This window comes from Octopus sinensis, linkage group LG13 (genome assembly GCF_006345805.1).
Source record: "Octopus sinensis linkage group LG13, ASM634580v1, whole genome shotgun sequence".
NCBI classification, from domain to species: Eukaryota; Metazoa; Mollusca; class Cephalopoda; order Octopoda; family Octopodidae; genus Octopus; species Octopus sinensis.
Window position 1 is genome coordinate 69913560 of NC_043009.1, and position 15756 is coordinate 69929315.

General features: G+C 36.3%; 1 protein-coding gene across 1 annotated transcript in view; it reads right to left on the reverse strand.

Annotated features, from left to right (window-relative positions):
• Window positions 1-14714, reverse strand: part of LOC115218654 (cubilin) — a 397234-nt gene extending 382520 nt beyond the window's left edge. The window contains exon 1 of the mRNA XM_036508531.1: window positions 14591-14714. Coding sequence (XP_036364424.1) covers window positions 14591-14613 — 23 coding nt within the window. The 5' untranslated portion in view covers window positions 14614-14714. The remainder of the gene's footprint in view (window positions 1-14590) is intronic.
• Between the last annotated feature and the right edge of the window lie 1042 nt (window positions 14715-15756).

Genomic DNA, 15756 nt, shown 5'->3' on the forward strand with positions numbered 1-15756 from the left:
ATGTGTGTATATCCATGTGTGTATATACATACATATAGCCAATTAGAAATCGGTTTGGTTTGTTCAGCTGAACTTAAAAATTCCTGACAGGAAGGAGATGGAGTGAGGCTGAGAGAGATCAATAAAGGCTGTGAAGAAGGGAGTGGAGTAGAAGTGGGAATGGTGGGAGGGGGGGGGGGTAGAAAATATCTTACTGAAGCTGATAAATTCAATTCCATCATGGTGGTAGTATTATTTGTTGTTGTTCAGCCCTAGGTCGAACAAACCTACGATCAAAGCCATCCCAGTCGTGACCATTTCGCTTTTTACTGAAATACTATGAATCCATCACATTATATAATGCGTTCTTTTATCTTGGGGGAGATTTTCTTCTGCCTTCTTAAGTTATGATTTATAGCAGATCAAGCGATCATGTAGAGTCACGTGTTGGCTTCCAGAATCTAGTAAGTCTCTAACTAACCATGATGTCGATGTGGTGGTCGTAGTGGTGGTGCTAGCAGTCTGTCTTTATTTAGGCATTTAGAGTACAAAGATTATTTTTGTGATTTTGTCCGTTTCTTGTTCTTTATAATTTAAATGTGTATCACTGTTTGCTACCCCGCCTCTCCCCCCTCTCTCTCTTTCTCTCTCTCCCTCTCTCTCTCTCTCTCTCCCTCTCTGTATGTGTGTGTGTTGATGGGCAGATGTTTGTGTGCGTAAGTGTTCAATATTTAGATGTTGGTAAAAACAGATTGGAAAGTGAGAGCGCGGGAACGATATGAAATAGTTGTAGCGTAAAGTCTGGAAGTGAAGAAAAAGCAGCGAGTGGGGGGGGGTCCATGGTCGGCAATTAATTCAAAGAATAGTTTGCAGAAAGAATATTGATTGGCATATAAAATGGAAAGTTTAACGTTTCGGAATCTTGCTCTTCAAAGGAGGGGAGAGAAAGATGACGGCGGTGGTGGCGGTGGTGGAGAGGAGAGAAATATGGTAGAGGTGTGGTAGTGGTGGTGGTGGAAGAGAAGATGATGATGTGGGTGGTGGGTAGAGTGCCAAGTGATATGAATGTGGTGCTGATGGAGAAGAGATGAAGATAATATTTGTGTGATGACCAGAGGAAAACAAAGCAATAAAGCTTTTTGATGCCACCTGGCCTTTTCACTGCCTTTAACAGAGACCAAGTATTCATTGATTCGATCCTCTGCCTAAAGAGAACTTCCACACTTTCTTCCACCAATCTCTGAAGTCCTGAGGAAACTTGATGACATTCTGTGAACATCTTTTAAAAGAGTTTCATCCCTCATCAGCTCTGCTCGTATGGAAGTTCTTATTGTAATCATAATTTGCGTAAGACCCATTCTAAAGATGCGAGATTTTACCAGACTCTAATCTCGATTCTAGACCAAAATATTCTTATCCTGATGGTACTAGTTCTTTATTCAGGTTTTTTCTTCTTAGCCAGTGTCACTGGAGACTTGTATTTCAGAACCTGACCGATTAAGTAAGAATTAATTAAAGAGTATTAATTCTCTTAACGTATTTAATCCCGCAAATTTTGAGACTATTTTCATTCGTTGTTCTTTAGTGCTATTTTGGCCCGTGTCCAGCAGACCAATGACCGTTCTACCTGTCCCACTTGACTCTTCAGTTTTTTTCTAGACGTCAGAATATTAAGGTGTCAAACTGACAAAATTGCTAGAGCTTCGGATAGCAGGATTTGTTCCGACTCAACATATTGTGGACACATTCTGCTGATTTCTGAGGATTATTTTAATTTTCCTTTTTACGGGATTCATCAATAAATTACCAATCCCAGTGTGGAGTACACTTGTGGATTAATCAGAGCATTGGAACAGATACTGCGAGTTGCAGGTCTGTCCCAGTTCTCTGTATTCTGAGTTCCTGTCACCGAATAAAAAAGAACTAAAAAAAATAAAAACACAAAAAACAGTAACAGGTTCCTTCGCTCGATCGGGACATCAACTGCAAATCGATGATGATTTGTAAGAGATTTGGCTTCTAATTCTAGCATGTTGGCTGAACACGTAAAAGCTCATTCTTTAGTTCTGTTCTTAGTTGAGTATAGCTCCTGAAGTCCCAATACAACGTAGGTTAGAAAGGCATCTATATCCATATATGCATTTCACTATGGAAACGAGTCCCATGAGAGCATATTTTTTGCGACTTTGGATGAAGATTAAACCCAGAAATTTCATTGCAACAGGGTAACTCATCAAGGTAAGCTACTTATAGACATTAAAGTGTCGAAGAGTTGAATCTTCCCTAGCGGTAGGAATTGAGCACTTGTTTGGCGATGACGGGGTATGGGGAGGGTTAGATTTGATTAGATAAACTGAAGTATTTCTCGGCCCTTTTTTTTTATCGATCTGAAAACAACAGAAAAGCCAATAGGTTCATGATGGGATTTGAATTCAGAATTGCACAAGCTACTATTTTCCAGTTATTCTATTCCTCCTCCACATGCTGTCTGTCGAGCTAATGATGCAGTAGAATCTACAGAGTCTTCTAATTTGACCGAAACAAGAACCGAATATCCCTTGAGTCCCAGACTAACGTTTTTTCAATAAACACTCATGGCCCAGATATATTGTGCGTGAAAAAACAAACGACAGCATGATCACGGACGGAATGCATTTGAAGAGTAGACATATTTAGATAAGGAGAGGTCTCGGTTGGAAGTCTTCAATCAAAGGTTTTTCAATTAAGGCTGACATGAGACTAAATAAAAAACGAAATCAGCTCAAAAGAAAAGTGAGAAGTTCCTTATTACTTGATCCTTGCATCTCCTCGCATTGATGGAATGAAAGGAGAGATTCTTATGGGGTGCATATGACTATTTGACAGGTATGATAGCTATGATAATTATGGGGATTAAAGTTAATTCCTTGACATGTCTTTATCAATGGGATGTGTAGAGGTGTCATTATCCCTTTCGGTTTCATAGTCGTGTGAGTGAGTGTAGAATGAGATTGTGTGAAACATGCGCCTTTACCATAAGAATCAAAGATTTAAATGTAAGGAAATATGGTTGGAATGACAAACTGAAAGGAGAAGTGAGTCCGAAATTGATGCTTTACATTCCTGAAAATGGTATTTGCTGAGAGATAATGATAACGTTAGCATGAACGGATAGGAAAGTAGGGAGGCAGCCATTTAGAGCAATGGAGATACACTGAAGGAGAGTGATGGCGAGCTCACTGGATGCGTGCTTCTGTCTTTCCTATCTCTGTCTGAATATCAGTCTGTATGTGCCCGCCTCTCTTTCTCTCTCTCTCTGCACATATATATATATATATATATATATATATATATATATATATATATATATATACATATGTATGTTTATATCTGTGCGTGAATGTGTGTATGTGTGGAGAGAGCGAGGTGGCTAAGTGATATGGCTATATATATAACAGAATATGTTAGAATGGTGAGGCATTAAGCCAAGATAGCAGTTTCACGCAATATTTATATGAGAGCGGCAATTTAAATGATCGTCAGCATGGTTCTGTCCTCCCCCTCTCCTATTAACTTTCATCAAATAACAGGTTAAAGTGAATCATTTAATAGATCAGCCAGGAATTGAACCTCTATTGAAAGAATCATTTCATAAATCATAATATTAATATTGAACAGGCAGAAACTCAGGTATTTAATAAAATGTTACATGTTGCAAAGCTATAGAGAGAAAAATGTGCATGGAATCTACATGCAAACACAACAGCCGGTATTTCATTAGATGCGATGCAAATTGCAATATAGTTGTACAAAAGATGAAAGTGTAAACCAATTATTTACTACTGAGCATGTCCCAGCTCTTTGGAATGCAACAAAATATTATTAAATTTATAATTAAATTTACTATGTTCTAGGGATTAAAAGATTCAGACACAAATTACTTTGGGCTTCGATGCTCTGTTTCAAATTTTCAATATTTAGAAACGGTAATTTGAGTAAGTTTTCACAAGGATGTACAACAACAACAACAATGATAATGATAATAATAATAATAGGCTGAGAGATTTTGAACTCGGCAGAGTTACATGCAAAATCAGCCTCATATAATTATATTTGCTTTTAATAAATGGAAAGTGGAGTGATCGCAATATTTTTAGAGTTTTCAAAGATTTCTATGCCCACTAAATATTATTCATTCCCTCGTATCCGTGCACTAAAAAATCAGAGGCAACTCTCCCGCCATCCTTTTCACCGTTGTGTCTAATCAAAGGGCAGTTTTAAGGGCAGGCACAGTGCTAAACTAAATACCAATAACATCGATCTCTCTAAGCCTGAAAAGAATGCAACAGATGCAGCCCTTGCTCAACTATTTTGATTTCATTTTTTTTAATTATTAACAAAAGAATCTTAATCTTTTATCAGTTCACAGTTGCTTCTCTTTGGTTTCTGGTTATAAGACGACAACTTAGAAATGCAGGCATCCACCAGAGATCATTAGGAGCTCGGAACTGACCATTCTATTTTCACTCAATTTTCTCCCAAGCGAGACTACTTCTCTATGACAAAACAAAGTGAACAGCTTTCTTAAGGTTTCAAATATTCTTTACACATTTCAACTGGTCACACACACACACACACACACACACACACACACACGTATATATATATATATATATATATATATATATATATATATAGTTAATCCAAACAAGAAAACACAGAAAAAAAAACACAGCAACGCGAGGACGTGGAACAATTGAAGTATTAGTTGACGCTCAGGAAAGAAGGGAAGAAGGAGGGTTTAACGTTTCGAGCGGAGCTCTTCGTCGGAAACAAAGGAGAAGGAAAGATCCCGAGAAGGAAAGACAGAGGAAATATATATATATATATATAAGTTCAGCAAAACTTAGATTCAGATGAATATGGCACTTAAGTTAAAGGCACCAGAATTTTGTATGGTATTATCCATATGAATCAATGGGGTGATTATAATCAAAATAAGCAACAAGTATATCCAAGGTAGAGTAGTACAATTGTTTCATGCTACTTCATTTTATTAAACATATATATATATATATATATATATATATATATATAACGGTCTTCTTTTCGCTTACGTTTACCAAATCCCCAAATCCACTCACAAGACTTTGGTTGGCCTGAAGCTATAGTACAACATACTTGGCTAAGTTGTCACGCAGTGGGAGAGAAGATAGAACCATGTACCTGGGAAGCAGGCTTTTTGCTACATAGCTGCGCCTAGTCACACCTGGGCCCAGCCACATCTGCATCTGTATGTGTGTGCGTTTATATATATATATATATATATATATATATATATATATATATATATATATATATATATTATTATTGTTATGTATATATTACATGGAAAAATGCGAGCAAAAGAAATGATGTTCTTAAGATTATAAATCTGGATAAGTGCAGGACAAGTTATTACACTTGGAAAAGTTCAGAACAGGTTATTACATCTGGTAAAATACAGAGCAAGAAAATGTTTACTTAAAATATTGCAGCTAAGGATAAAATTTCAAATAAAATATTTAGTTTTAGAAAATATTAGCTTTTATTAAAACTGAAAATTTTGTTATAAGTTATTACTTCTATTTGTTATTACTTGTTACTTCTATCAAAAATATAAAATAACTCAAAATATTTTTTGCACTTTAAATAAATTCATTTTTTAAAATTATTAATTAATTAGAAATTTAAAAGCGATTATAAAAAATAATAGTACATAATTAGTACAATAAATAGAATAATACAAACATTAGTTATATATTACAGTAAAATCTACCTATAACAACAAGTAGAGACTTAAAACTTGAAATCTTCAAAGCCACAGTCGAACCAATTCTACTATATGGCTCAGAAACCTGGACGTTATCAAAGAAGCTTGAGAGGCGGTTGGATGGAACCTACACTCGCCTCCTGATGAGAGCTCAAAATCTCTCGTAGAAGCGCCATCCAACCAAAATGCAAATATATGGGAAACTACCACCTGTGTCATCTCTTGTGAAAGGTAGGAGAGTCCAGTTTGCTGGACATTGTTGTAGAGCTGAAAAAGAAGTAATTTCTACTCTTCTCCTCTGGAAGCCATCTACTTGCAATACCCGAGGGCGCACACTCTCCTACCCTGATGTAATCTCCAGGGATACAGGCATCCAGCAATAGGACCTCCGTAATGCCATGATGGACCGTGAAGTCTGGCGTAGCATGGTAAATTCCATTGTCTCGACCACGGTCGAACAATGATGAATGATGATAACAACAAATTCACAGTAAAATTTGCTTGAGTTGTTGCTTAAGTTATTGCCAAGTCTTCACATTTTTAGTCTTGACCCAATGTCTATTTTTTACATAATGAATTTGCCTACCATATATTCTAGTGTATTTTGCATAAAACAGTTATATCGGTACTTCTGGTTCTCACTTTTTAAGTATACTAGTGTGTCAATGTTTTAACAAAATTATGGTATCCTTTTTAGTTATAAAGTTATTTTGTAAATTAAAATCAAATAATTTTTAATTTTTAAATTTTATCCTTAGTTGTAATATTGTAAGTAAAAGATTTTCTGTACTTTACCAGCTGTAATACATTGTCCTATATTTTTCCAAGTGTAATAACTTGTCCTCTACATCTCCAGATTTATCTTAAGAATATTATTTCTCTTGCTAGCATTTTTCCATGTAATCCACATTTTTTCCAGGCTATGCTATTATGATAATTAATAATCTGTAAAATATGTCAATGATGCCGGTGACATATATTAAAAGTCCCACAATAGAACTATATTTGTAAAAAAGTATAGAACTATATTATCACCCTCAAATTTGAGAAACGCTCATAACTTTTTTCATTTAAAAAACTTCATTGCATGAGATTGATACCATGAAATTCCTGGAATTGAGCTCTTTCATTTAAGCTTAATTAAAATATAGATTGTTTTTAAAATAAAAAAAAGTTAATTATACTTAAATCCAATTTTTTAACATATCTTTTTGATATTTTACATCACAATATTTTTAATACATATTTTTGTTCCATGGGATCAAAACTATGAAATCCTTCTATCATTGAAGCTAAGTTAGGGTTAGGGTTATTTTGCTTAAAAAAAAAATCATTTAGATCTGAACTTGATTGATGGCGTTACTTACTCTCCTATAACGTTGCTACAAATGTTGACGTAAACTTTTTTTCTACTGGACCAAATTTCAGTTTCTTTATGCCAAAATGTAGCTAGGGACCAGTTCTCTTCAAAAGTGTTAATAGTTTTTTTTAATTTGGTTAAGAACTGATTTATCGATATATTAATATATATATATATATATATATATATATATATATATATATATATATATATATATATATATGTGTGTGTGTGTGTGTGTGTGTGCTTGTATTCCTTTTTTTTTCATAACCAGAGGTGTAAATGTTACATTGATATGGAGATGATATTTTTGAATCTACGGCAACCAACAGGTTATCGCGTTCAGTCCTTTAAAGTGTTAGGTGGAAATTTATTTTTTGGCGAAAGGTGACAGCTTGATTCTATGATGGACCGGAGTAAAACTATTTAAGGAACCGTTAAACAAGTGGAAATGTTTGTTCCGTAGATTTCACACAGACGAATTTACAGAAGAAGCATGTTACAAAATACGACCATTGATTTCTTTATAAAGCAAAATGACAGGCTTAGTAAGGCAACCCCGTTACTTTTGTCAACAGTTATACATGAAGCGTGAAGTTTGCATGATTGCTTTGCTGATCAACCGCATTCATTAATGTAATCCATGTATTTGGCACCAAGGACTTCGCTATCTGCAGTTTCAGATCCACATGATTTCTACACGTAACACAAACGAGCGAAGGCGTTAGTGATTAACTATTTGTAGAACCAGTAACACACACACACACACACACACGACAGTTTTACCGGAAGATAATGCGCTGACAGTTATATGACATATTACAGCAGCAAATTCGTTTGATCAAGGGTCCCTTATCCATACACCCACCTGTACATCGATCTGATATCCAATATATATCGTTCTCCTTTTATGTCCCCCAACTGACAGTTGGGTCCTTGCTTTCATCTTAGAAAAGTTGAAACAGTTTTCTTGCTTTATTTCTGAAGAAATCGTAAGAATGAGATTATCGTCGAATAACATTCGGTTATTGCAGTTGTCGCTTATTTGTTTATGTATTTATTTATTTATTTGTTTATTTATTTATTTATATGCATGGGTTGTGTTGAATGTGTGTGAATAGAAATGATGGACTCGCCGCAAGTTTTCCAGCAAGACAATGAGAAACCCGAAGCTGTAGTAGAAAACTTTTGCCCGGTGTTTCTGAACGCAGTGAAAACGAATATTGAAGCGAGTATTTGTGAAAAGAAATCTAGAACCATACGGCCGTTTCTGCAACCAACAAGTCGTCCATTCTGACCAACACTAAAAATGGGTACAACACAATATGACAACGCTTGAAACTCTCAGGAAATAAAAAAGAGGTAGGAAGGATTTTAACTCTAAAACCAAACACCTCGCCAGTATGGCACGAGGCTAACAGGTTTCAAAGCGGGTCTAAGTTGATTAAATTAACCCCAGTGTTCAATTGGTATTTGCTTTATTGACCCCGAAAGGGTAAAAGACAAACTCAACCTCGGCGGAATTTGAACTCAGAACGGTGTGCTCACGATTCTGCCCGCTCGCTGCCTTATTCCTCGTTAGTATATATTTTTTTTCCTCTAGGCACAAGGCCCGAAAGTTTGGGGAAGGGAGTTAGTCGATTAGATCGACTCCAGTATGCAACTGGTACTTAATTTATCGACCCCGATGAAAGGCAAAGTCGACCTCGGCGGAATTTGAACTCAGAACGTAAAGACAGACGAAATACCTATTTCTTTACTACCCACAAGAGGCTAAACACACAGAGACGACAAACAAGGACAGAAAAACGGATTAAGTCGATTACATCGACCCCAGTGCGTAACTGGTACTTAATTTATCGACCCCAAAAAGATGAAAGGCAAAGTCAACCTCGGCGGAATTTGAACTCAGAATGTAGCGACAGACGAAATACCACTAAGCATTTCGCCCGGCGTGCTAACGACTCTGCCCGCTCGCCGCCTTATTCCTCGTTAGTATATCGAATCATTATCGGCCAGCGATTGTTGCACTCAATGTTTGATATTCCGTCAAAGTTAAATAAAGATTTGGTTATCGTAGTAAAGTATATTTTGCTATTTAATTGTGGAATGTATAAAGTCTTTTTAACTGTGTGTATGTACGTATGTGCGCGGCGTGCGTCTAGTGTAAAGGTGTTGATGTTCTGAAAAAGTTCCGATTAACCAGTGAGTGGGTAACTACCAGGAAGACAGATCGAGATAAACGATGGCTGGGAGAGGAAGGGGGCAATGTGACACAAAGAAAATAAAGGGGAAGAGATTAAATATAAATAGTGGGGAAGAAATAGTGAAAAGAGAGAGGGTGGCAAAAGAAGATAAGAAACTTTTGCGTTCTTTATAACGGATGTCACCTCCTCATCCGGGCTCTGTCTACGTGGGTGGTCAAATTTGTTCAGAATTTGCGTGATCGTTGTTGATGAGGAAGACATGGTTTTGAAGTTTACAATTCATGAAGATATTAAAGGAACGCCTGGATATAGAAATTTGTGTGTGTGTGATTGTGAAAGAGAGAGAGAGAGGGGGGAGAGAGAGAAAGAGAGGGAGAGGTAGTACAGTTAAGTGGGTGTAATAGAACTGAAAGTATTCATGCTTTAAAAATATGATTATTTTAATTAATTTAGAAGCCTTCAGAATAAAGAATTAATAACACACACACACACACTATATATATGGTAAGACAGCAAAAGAATGAAAGAAACCTCGATGTTACGTAAATAGAGGAATTTATTTGTAATATAATATGTGACAATTATTCGGTTGCCATAATAAAACTCCGAATTTCGGATGTCGGACCGGAAACCTGCACCGGCATCTCTTCAGTTATCGAGGCAATCTGCCGTTGAAGATTTCCGCCCCGGCATCCGAAACTCGGAGTTTTATTATGGCAACCGAATAATTGTCACTTATTACATGTGTGTATATGTATGTATGTATGTGTGTGTGTGTATATATATATATATATATATATATATATATATTATATATATATATATGTGTGTGTGTGTTGTGTGTGTGTGTGTTGTGTGTGTATATCTTGGAATTAAATAGTGTTGGTTTACTATCAGAGACTTTTGGCCAGCCCTGTATATGTGCGTGCGCGCATGTCACGTCATCACATGACCGATCAGACTTACACGTGTTATAGTTTGCATCCTTTTAGTCTTCGAATGGTGCCACCAACATTTTTTTCCTATCGAAAGGGAAACTGGAGCAACATGGAATGAAGTGTTCTGCACAAGAACACAACGCGCTGCCCGTTCTGAGAATCGAACCCATGTTCTAGCGATCGTGAATGCAACACCCTAACCACTAGGTTACACGCGTTCACACACACACACAAACTCACGTACACATATACATATTTCGCTTTAGAATTAATAACCTAGTGTAGAACTCAATACTCTGCATAAATGGTGCACTTTATTAGCTTACAGATGGGTTCTGCTATATGACGTAGTGGGCCCAGGGTTAAGAATCATCTCACTTTCTTACACAGACACATGTGTATGTGTGTGTATGTATGTGTATATATATATATATATATATATATATATATATGTATATATATCAAAACGTAACTACATATGGTATGTTGGCGATTTTTCCCTCCGTCTTCCTTTTCTCTTGGACTTTCCTCTGTCTCCTGTTTCTAAAGAGCTTTGCTCGAAACGTAAAACGCCCTTTCTTTACTTCCCTAAGCGTCTTTTAATCCTTTGCATGTATCACGTCCTCGCGTTCTTGTTTGTGTCTTTTCTTCGCTTTTTGGATTAATTATGTATGTATGTATGTATGTGTGTGTATGCGTGTGTTCCTTCCGTCTTTCCCCACCACCGTTTGACAACCGGTATTGGTCTCTCTCTTTACGTCCCTGTAACTTAGTGGTTCGGCAAAAGAGACTATAGAATAAGCTCCAGGCTTAAAGATGTCAGTACTGATATGCCAGTCATGTGTTGAGTGAGTGCTGTACACTATGAGGAAAAAAGTATATGCGCGCAGACTTGACTTTAGAGGTGAAAGAGTGCATCGAGATGTCAGCCGAATGAGAGGCGGCATGACCACGTTCCAGAGGCCGTGAGGAAGAATGAGAATGACAAGAACTTGAGAGATTTTGTCTATAGAGACCTACCATGCTATTGAAGCAAGAAAACAACGTATAATAACAGAGTAGAAAATAAACTGTGTCAGATCAGAGACTTTGCAATTCCTTTTGATAGTCGATACGGAAGGAATGCAAAAATTTGAGAAATACCAGGATCCATCTCGAGAGCTGAGAAGGTGGAAGACCAATCCTGTAGTAATGGGAGCACTTGGCACAACACGCAAAATCATATCTAAAAGACTGAAAGAAATTGGAATTGAAACTCGCATACCTGACCTGGGGAAAAGTACCATTCTATATTCTGCAAGAATCCTAAAGAAGATTCTTGATATTTGAGGGGACTTGTCATGAAACCTCACTAGCGTATTAGAGCAGACAAAAGCGTTAGCGCGTCGGACAAAGTGCTTAGCAGCATTTCGTCCGTCTTTATGTTCTGAGTTCAAATTCCATCGAGGACGACCTTGCCATTGATCCTTTCTGGGCTCAGTGAAATATGTAACAGTCAATGTAATCGACTAGTCCCTAGCCTGAATATTTCAGGCTTTGTGCCTATTCTAAAAAGGGTTATTTCTATCTTCATCACCACCATCATCATCATAGATGTTCCTAATTTATGGTGTATTTTTTGGTAAAATTCTGAGGGGTGATTGCCATCGAATACATCGATTCCAGTTCTAAAGTGATATTTTATCAGCTTAGATCAAAGTTTTGGTCTCATGAACTAAACTTTCAAAAATTTCATTAACCAGAGGTTTTGAATTTGAATGAGACCGAAATTTCATTCAGGAACGAAAAACTACCAAGTTAAGCTGTACACATGAAATCATTTACACAGTATGGACAAATGTTTATGATGTTCTCTTGGCAGCAGCTATATACCGGGTCCTGGTGCAAGAAAAGGCTTCTCACACACAGAATGAGGCGCTGGTTCTGCTTAAAATTTACGTTAAGGATAAACGGATTCGTGGACGGTTCAGCTGTTTACACGTTAATTCAAGCCAAGAGGAGATAAATCATTTGATCGAACAAGTGTATCCTCATTGTTGAACGACGGAGATCCACCACATACGTTTGATGTGTATTTAAGTATTTGCGAGTGCACGAATGTGAGCTCGTGTGTGTATTTGTGTGTTCGTGTGTGTGTGGGTGGGGGTGTATACGTCCACTCAACCTGTGTATGCAGCTATACGTACCGAGGTGATGTGTTTATATGCACGTGTATGGACACGTGTATATCTTAGAGAAATTATTAAGAACTTCGCTTAAGCATTTTGATAATTTCCATCAAGTTTTTCTTGCCTACGGATTTTCTGTTTTATTGAACAATTTAAACGCGTGTAACTACATTTTACATTTTATTGAACTAATTAAAATATGTAATTAAACAAAATGAATAAATAAAACAAGGAAAAACAGATAATGGAACATTATTAAAAATGCTTTGCTGTTCTATATTCAATACCAGGCAGTTTCAAAAACAGCATGTAAAACATACATACATGCATGCATGCATACGTACATACATACATACACACAGGCAAACATATATATATATATATATATATATATATATATATATATTATATATATATATAGACAGACACACATATAAACATATCTACATGTCTGTATATGTGTGTATACAACACATACACCCCCCCACAAGTACATATATCATACGTATATAAATGTATATGTAGGTATATATATATATTATATATATATATAATTTTTATGTATGTATGTATGTATTTATATACATACATACATACACACACAAATATATACATATATATATATTCTTTCAGTTTCCGTCTACCATATCCACTCACAAGTCTTTGGCCGGCCTTTGCCGAAGGTGCCACGCAGTGGGACTGCACTAGGAACTATGTGGTTGCTAAGCAAGCTACTTAACACACACACACACACACATTAAATATATATATGTATATATATATGGAGAGAGAGAGAGGCTCAGAGACAGAGAGAAAATAAAGTTAACTAAAAAAACAAAGAAAAATAACAAAAGAAAGATAAGATTTACCAAATATTGTATTTAATTGAACGCTTAAAAATGAGTGACTTTGCCTGAACGATTGGTCGCTGGTCGTTGTTTAGAATCAGATTAGAGGGGAAATATGAAGGAGCATGGGAGGGAGAGAAGAGAGAGAGGGAGAGAGAGGGGGGAGCGAGAGAGAAAGGACGAGACAGAGAGAGCGAGAGAAAGTATGAGAAAATCGATGAGGGTTAAAAGCCAGGAAGGAAAGTGGTTATATGAAGGAGGTGGGGTGGGGGTGGGGTGAAGATAGGATGAATGGGTAAGTGTGTGGGGGTATAGGTCAAGTCTTGAGATGGGTGAGTTTGCTTTGTGTGTGGATTCGTTGGTGTGTGTGTGTGTGTGTGTGCGCAGAGGTGTACAGGTACAGAAGTGCAGTAGTTTCATGTTAACGTGTGTGTGTGTGTGTGTGTGAGAGAGAGAAAATGTGTGAGTGTAATCGTTAAGCGTAAGGAAGACGTGGGAGCGACGGTGCTGTATAAAGGAAGGCAAGAGGGATATAATGAAAATCTATGTCGGATTAAAGGTGCGATATGGTGTAATGTAGAGCAGAGGTTGGAATAATGGATATAATGCAACGCAAGTGTAACAAATCTGTTTTTGGGTCCTGTGAGGGCGGGTGGCGGGTGGGACAAGAGTAATGTGACAAAAGTGAATGTAAAGCAGAAAACGGAAATAAAGGAACAAAGAATTATGAAATAAATGAAAAAACAAAAAAAATATACAAAAAAAGCGTGGGTAAAAATAGCAAAGTAAGCGAGTTGAAGGAGAGACGAGTCGTGAGAGTTAAGTTAGCGAAATGGGAAAAAATGGTAAAAAAAGAAGAAGAAATTGCAGCATGTCACTGATAATAAATAAATACAAATACAATTCTGGTAAAAAATTCCAGGGAGCTTCTAAGCTAACGCAAAGTCTGGAGAGATAGAGATGTCCATATAATGCGCGGAGCTGATAAGCAAAAATAAGAAGGCAACGGATAAATGTGTAAGAACATGGCGGAGTTTTTGAGACGATTAAAACGGAAAGGAGAGAATGAGGGTGGAACAAAACGAAACGAAACTTAAAAACATACAAAACTAGGAATAAAATGAAAAGTAAAAGAGACAAAACGGAAAGCGTACAAAAATACTTCCCGATAAATATAGAAAGAAATTACAAGGTAAAGTAAAAGTGTAAAAATGATAACGTTCGTTCTATATTAAAATAAGGAAAAACACTCAAAACAAGCAGACGACAGCAAAATGTAAGATTAACAGAATACTTAACTGGTTTGAGATGAATATATACATATATATATATATACATATATCCCTTTATCTTTGTGTTGTGGATTTTACATAACCAATTTAATTAGTTAAATTTTATCTCCAGCGTTACACCCAGTTCCCTCATATATATATATATAATATATATATATATCTATATATATATATATTATATATATATATATATATATATATATATATATAATATATATATATAATATATATATATATATATATATATATATATATATATACACGTGTGTATCTATGTAAGTTATGTATGTATTCTTTTCCAATATCTTTTTGTAAAGAACGGATTTTACTTATTAAAACTTCTTAAAGATTATTCTCTCTTCTTTGTGCATATGTACATACAGACCTACATTATATACATACATACATATATATATATATATATATATTGAGGAAGGGAATGAAAGGAGCGTGTGTGACCAATTTTCCCGTCCCCCTCTTCCTTTCTCTGGTGCGTTTTTTCTTCTCTTTCTTTCTATAACATGAAGATTTTCCTTTGCGCAGAGAGAGAGAGAGAGATCAAACTAGTCAAGGAAGGAGAGAGTGAGAGCGACTGATGTCCTAATAGGCTAATGTTTCCTATCAACCGTGTTTCTTGCCTGCATTCTGATGCATGTTGTTTTGCATTCTGTCACAGACGCACGCCTACACGGACGGATGGACGCCGCTGTATGACACCTGGCATTTCGTTAATTGCGTCTCAGACTCTGATGATTATTGCATCAGATCAAGAGTATTACGTTTTAGCAGCGATATAGGTGTTCGTGTTTACGAACAAGCTATGTGTATGTGTGTGTGTGTGTGTGTGTGTGTGGTGTGTGTGTGTGTATATATATGTACATATATATGTATATATATATATATAACTGTGTATATATGATTATATATGTATATATATATATATATATATATACGAACACACACACACACATATATATATATATATATATATTGAGGAAGGGAATGAAAGGAGCGTGTGTGACCAATTTTCCCGTCCCCCTCTTCCTTTCTCTGGTGCGTTTTTTCTTCTCTTTCTTTCTATAACATGAAGATTTTCCTTTGCGCAGAGAGAGAGAGAGAGATCAAACTAGTCAAGGAAGGAGAGAGTGAGAGCGACTGATGTCCTAATAGGCT